At 39.8% G+C, this 6090-nt stretch overlaps 1 protein-coding gene across 1 annotated transcript; it reads left to right on the top strand.

Annotated features, from left to right (window-relative positions):
- Positions 1-4530, top strand: LOC311142202 (non-histone chromosomal protein HMG-17-like). The gene is made up of 6 exons (XM_084177796.1): positions 1-130; positions 979-1002; positions 1287-1316; positions 1516-1551; positions 1728-1826; positions 3541-4530. Exons 1-6 carry the CDS (start codon positions 116-118, stop codon positions 3568-3570), a joined length of 234 nt encoding a protein of 77 aa, XP_084033922.1. The 5' UTR covers positions 1-115; the 3' UTR covers positions 3571-4530.
- The last annotated feature ends 1560 nt before the right edge of the window (positions 4531-6090 follow it).

The following is a 6090-nucleotide window of genomic DNA, read 5'->3' as shown; positions in this document are numbered from 1 at the left end:
CTATGTGTTTACTACAGCATTAGTAATAAGAGAACGCCAGTCTCTGCAAACTGTGAACTCAATCACAAAAGATAGCTCTTTAGTTTCCATTAAAGAAGAGAACCTACAGTCCAACATGCCCAAGAGAAAGGTATGTAGCGAGCCTAGATTACAGTATGCGGATATACTTTTTGCCGGTATAAATCAGTCTGATATTATGAAGCCTTCGAGACAACGGAGATTTAATACAAATCTGCCATATGCATTTATGTTCACTCTGGTAAAAAAAAAAAAAAAAAACTATTTTAAATAATATTTTGATTTTTTTGGTTTGCAAATATCGCCGTATTTTCCAGAATTTAGAATGTTTTGAGAGATTTCTTGAGAGGCGCACACAATCTTGTGTCTGGTCTGAAGCCAGACTGGATGTCCATGCTATTGAAACCATAGGCAGCCATGCTTTGCGGTTCCTATCCTATCCATCGCGAACACAGCGAAACAAAAATGCCTTTTGATAGTTAGATCGTGTAAATCTGCATTGAGGGGGTATAGAAAAATTAATTAAAAACTCTTCATTTTTCCCTCTATTTAATTTCATTCTAAGACCGTCGCAAATTTGAATTATTTGAATGATTTCTTTGTTCATCGCGTTAAATAGGTGCTATTGCCCCTTTTTATCACCGGGTGGCAGAACACAGTTGATTCTGCCCCTCCCCCTCAGACATTTGGCGAAAACCGATGAGGACTAATGTCCCACTGAAAAAGTAATACTGCAACTGCTTCTTCTACTCAACGCATATATTTTGAAGCGCTTGTCTAGAATGAGTACAGGCTGTATGTATGGGCAAAGTGTAGGCTATTGCAAGGGGCTAAGTAAGTTTGTAAACTTGCAGTTACTCATTTTAGACGACAGCTAAATATTCAGCAATATTATGTTTTAGATATGCATGCTTTTGTTTCCTATCATCTTGAGTAATGTATTTTTCATCAATTTGGCAGGGAACCGATGGTGATGTCAAGGAGGTAAGTGATATACACACACACACTTGAATATCACCCTTGTTGAATAGGCTGCAGGTTGCAATCTTCACCATGATTAAAATCCTCAATAGCGATCAAATAATTTGATAAAATCACCAGTGGTCGTAAAAACCAGAAAATACTCCAATAGTTCAAGGATAATGCATTCTTGAAATAAGGAAATATTAAATTGTCTGCATTATGAAGATACATCAAGCATCCTCATTCTATTCCTTTAGAAATGTCGTCACACCTTTGAGTAGTATTGTTATTTTTCGTTACATTAGCCTTCAAGGAGATCTGCACGGTTGTCATCGGTGAGTAAATTAGTTTTGTTTTTACAGCTTCCTTTTGGAAATGTGATTGTTTGATATAGGGCATCAGCACTACAACAAAAAAATTGATTTTCTTGCGAAAACTTTTTTAATCTATAACATGTTTTTTGGCCTGTTTCATGGTATGCAATGCATTGCTTTGAGAATCTATTGTATCAATATTGTCTTATGTATTTTTCAGAAACCAGTCCCTCCAAAACCCAAAAAGCCAGCTAAGGTAATATTTACCTGTCTTCAATATCTACTCATTTACATGATTAAGCATAATTATGCCTATTATTAGTTTGTCATGTTCTCTTTCCGGCACATTCCAATATTAAATGTTTAGACAATTTGACCATTCGGAGGTGCCAGGCAGAGACAATTTGACATATATGTAAATTGTCCCCACAGAAAGAAAAAGTAGTAAATGGCAAGAAGAAGGCGAAGGCAGCAGCGGTCAAGGAGCCTAAAGAGACCCAGACTGAAAATGGCCAGACCAAGACAGACAAAGTATGTCATGTCATATCAGTGATACACTGTCTCTTTTGTATTAACAATTATTTTTACTTTAAATATCTCAAAGGGGGTGACACTCTAGATCCAAACTGTTAAAGACCTATATCCATCCTGCCCTGCCTTTCGAAAGTATTTGAAAGTCAAGTTAACAAACAGATCACCGACCATTTCGAATCCCCACCGTACCTTCTCCGCTATGCAATCCGGTTTCCGAGCTGGTCATGGGTGCACCTCAGCCACGCTCAAGGTCCTAAACGATATTATAAACGTGATCGATAAAAGACAGTACTGCGCAGCCGTCTTCATCGACCTGGCCAAGGCTTTCGACTCTGTCAACCACCGCATTCTTATTGGCAGACTAAATAGCCTTGGTTTCTCTAATGACTGCCTCACCTGGTTCACCAACTACTTCTCAGATAGAGTTCAATATGTCAAATCGGAGGGCCTGTTGTCTGGACCTCTGGCCGTCTCTATGGGGGTGCCACAGGGTTCAATTCTCGAGCCGACTCTATTCTCTGTGTATATCAATGATGTCGCTCTTGCTGCTGGTGACGCTCGGATCCACCTCTATGCGGACGACACCATTTTGTATACATCTGGCCCTTCATTGGACACTGTGTTAACAAACCTCCAAACGAGCTTCAACGCCATACAACACTCCTTCCGTAGCCTCCAACTGCTCTTAAACACTAGTAAAACTAAATGCATGCCCTTCAACCGAACGCTGCTTGCACCCGCCCACCCGACTAGAATCACTACTCTCGGCGGGTCTGACCTAGAGTATGTGGACAACTACAAATACCTAGGTGTCTGGTTAGACTGTAAACTCTCCTTCCAGACTCACATTAAGCATCTCCAATCAAAAGTTAGATCTAGAATCGGCTTCCTATTTCGCAACAAAGCCTCCTTCACTCATGCTGCCAAACATGCCCTCGTAAAACTGACTATCCTACTGATCCTTGACTTCGGCGATGTCATTTACAAAATAGCCTCCAACACTCTCCAGGTCATCTATAAATCACTGCTAGGCAAATCCCCTTCTTATCTTAGCTCACTGGTCACCATAGCAACACCCACCCGTAGTCTGCGCTCCAGCAGGTATATCTCACTGGTCATCCCCAAAGCAAACACCTCCTTTGGCCGCCATTCCTTCCAGTTCTCTGCTGCCAATGACTGGAACGAACTGCAAAAATCTCTGAAGCTGGAGACTCTTATCTCCCTCACTAACTTTAAGCGTCAGTTGTCAGAGCAGCTTACCGATCACTGCACCTGTACACAGCCTTTCTGAAATTAGCCCACCCAACTACCTCATCCCCATATTATTTATTTTGCTAATTTGCACCCCAGTATCTCTATTTGCACATCATCTTTTGCACATCTATCATTCCAGTGTTAATACGAAATTGTAACTATTTTGCACTATGGCCTATTTATTGCACACACTGTATATATATTTTCTGTTATTTTTGACTTTGTTTTGTTTACCCCATATGTAACTCTGTGTTGTTGTTTTTATCGCACTGCTTTGCTTTATCTTGGCCAGGTCGCAGTTGTAAATGAGAACTAGTTCTCAACTGGCTTACCTGGTTAAATAAAGGTTAAATAAATAAAATAAAATAAAAATTCTGGAGGCAAATCCATCTAAAAGCATGAATCATTTCAGGGTTCTCGGTGTCTCACAGTCAATGGCTCTTTTGTCATCTTACAGGTAGAGACCCCAGAAGAGAAGACTGAGTAGCACTGCTCCCATCCGTCCAATCCCCTCCCTTGTATGGCCCCCATGTCTCATATGTTTTCCCTAAAACCTCCATTACCTTATCAGAGGAATATTTTTATCAACAATTTTGTAATTATTGGTACAGGTTTGTAGCACAAAACAAAGCTAAATATGGAGGATTGTTCTGTTGTGCAGTGGTCATAAAGTTTTTTTAAGCAAACAATTACGGTTTTGGTTTTTTATTAGTGTTGGTACCTTGTTGGGACTTCAAAAAATAATGCTGGATGGCAGACTAATTGCAAGTGGTATAGTGTCATATTGTAGGTTCGTCAACTCAGAACATTTCACTTTTGTAGGTGGTTGTATTTTTACCCTTTTATGTACAGTGTTTTTTCTTTGTTGGGGTTTACTTACTTTCAACTTGATTTTACTGTAAGAGAAATTACGTAATTTTTTAAAAACATTCCAGGCTTAAAGGGCAATTTTTCAACTTCATAATCTCCAGCACCACCCCAACATCAACATATGTGAAAATTGCGCGTTTCTATGTTTTGTTGTAAAAAAAGAGTGGAAGATTTTCCAAAGTGTTTCCAATGACACCATCGGTGTGCATGGTGTGATTTTAAGAAATGAGTCGCCATTGGCTACTAATTGGACACTTATCTTCCTCTGTCATTTTTACTACAAAACATAGAAACGCCCCATTTTCACATATGTTGATGTTGGGCTGGTGCTGGAGATTAAGTAGAACATTTTTGAAATTTCCCTAATGATGTGGGCATACATGCTTTTGAATAATTTTGATGACACAAATTATTTTAACGGAGGAAGAGGCTTGTTGGAAGTTGCTTATGCTTTTTTTAAAACATTTTGGGATTTTAACACTGAAAATTCATCTATCGAAATATGCAGCTGTGTTCCCACTGAAGTTCTGGATGTTTAATTGGAATTTAATAAAATAGTAATTAGAATTTTCCTCATGACGTTGCGCTCGGTCTCATTACTTTACGTGTCATTATTACTGTATCATTACCATATGTCAACTCACAATAGTAGGCTACATAGACCATCTAGCCAACCAGTTGTTCTGTATTCAGTTCTGATTTATTGTGTTATGTATTATTATTGTAATACTGACGTATGGGAAACATTTTTATAACAGATTCTGGTCAAAGGTAGCATTTTACAACCTACTGGATTTGGCTGACCGAAATAAAAAATTAGACTGAAAGGACCCTACTTGCATGCACAAATAACCACAAAGACATGATTATCTGTCTTGCAAAAGCATTATATTTTTCAGTTATATACATTATGATTGTTTGACATGCAAATTGGTAATCATGCTCTAACTATGGCTAAGTAGTGGTTGACAGTTCCCATTGCAGATTAGAACCATTACAACGCCGGCATCAAATAGCAACTCCATGATATTGAATTTGGGTGGGGCAACTGACCAAAGGACTAACTAACAAACTGCTGCACCACTAGTTTTTGTGGGGGTTTTCATTCTGAATAGGATATTCGAGGGATCCATCTTTGTGGAAATGTTTCTTACTAGGTTGATGACTTTCTAAAATTGTTCTCATGAAAGAAATGAATATTCTCTTGTACTGTAAATGTGTGTGGATGTAATTCTTCAAAAGTCCTTATTTAAGTAGACATTTTTTTAAATGTCCCTAATGATGTGGGCATACATGCTTTTGAATTATAATACATTTACAAATTTATAAAAAACAAAAAACAGATACCTTATTTATATAAGTATTCAGACCCTTTTGCTATTAGACTCAAAATTTAGCTCCGGTGCATCCTGTTTCCATTGATCAACCTTGAGATGTTTCTACAACTTGATTGGAGTCCACCTGTGGTAAATTCAATTGAGTGGACATGATTTCGAAAGGCACACACCTGTCTATATAAGGTCCCACAGTTGACAGTGCATGTCAGAGCAAAAACCAACCCATGAGGTCGAAGGAATTGTCCGTAGAGCTCAGAGACAGGATTGTGTCGAGGCACAGATCTGGGGAAGGGTACAAACACATTTCTGAAGCATTGAAGGTCCCCAAGAACACAGTGGCCTCCATCGCCCGGCCACACTGAGCAATCGGGGAGAAGGGCCTTGGTCAATAACCTGATGGTCACTCTGACAGCGCTCCAGAGTTCCTCTGTGGAGATGCGAGAACCTTCCAGAAGGACAACCATCTCTGCAGCACTCCGCCAATCAGACCTTTATGGTAGAGTGGCTAGACGGAAGCCACTCCTCAGTAAAAGGCACATGACAGCCCGCTTGGAGTTTGCCAAAAGGCACCTAAAGGACTCTCAGACCATGAGAAACAAGATTCTCTGGTCTGATGAAACCATGATTGAACTCTTTGGCCTGAAAGCCAAGCGTCACGTCTGGAGGAAACCTGGCACCATCCCTACGGTGAAGCATGGTGGTGGCAGCATCATGCTGTGGGGATGTTTTTCAGCAGCAGGGACTGGGAGACTAGTCAGGTTTGAGGGAAAGATGGACGGAGCAAAGTACAGAGAGATCCT

Source organism: Coregonus lavaretus, assembly GCF_964263955.1.
Source record: "Coregonus lavaretus genome assembly, chromosome: 15".
Classification (NCBI taxonomy): domain Eukaryota; kingdom Metazoa; phylum Chordata; class Actinopteri; order Salmoniformes; family Salmonidae; genus Coregonus; species Coregonus lavaretus.
The sequence above is the reverse complement of the archived record's forward strand: the minus strand, read 5'-3'. Positions and strand labels throughout refer to the sequence as shown.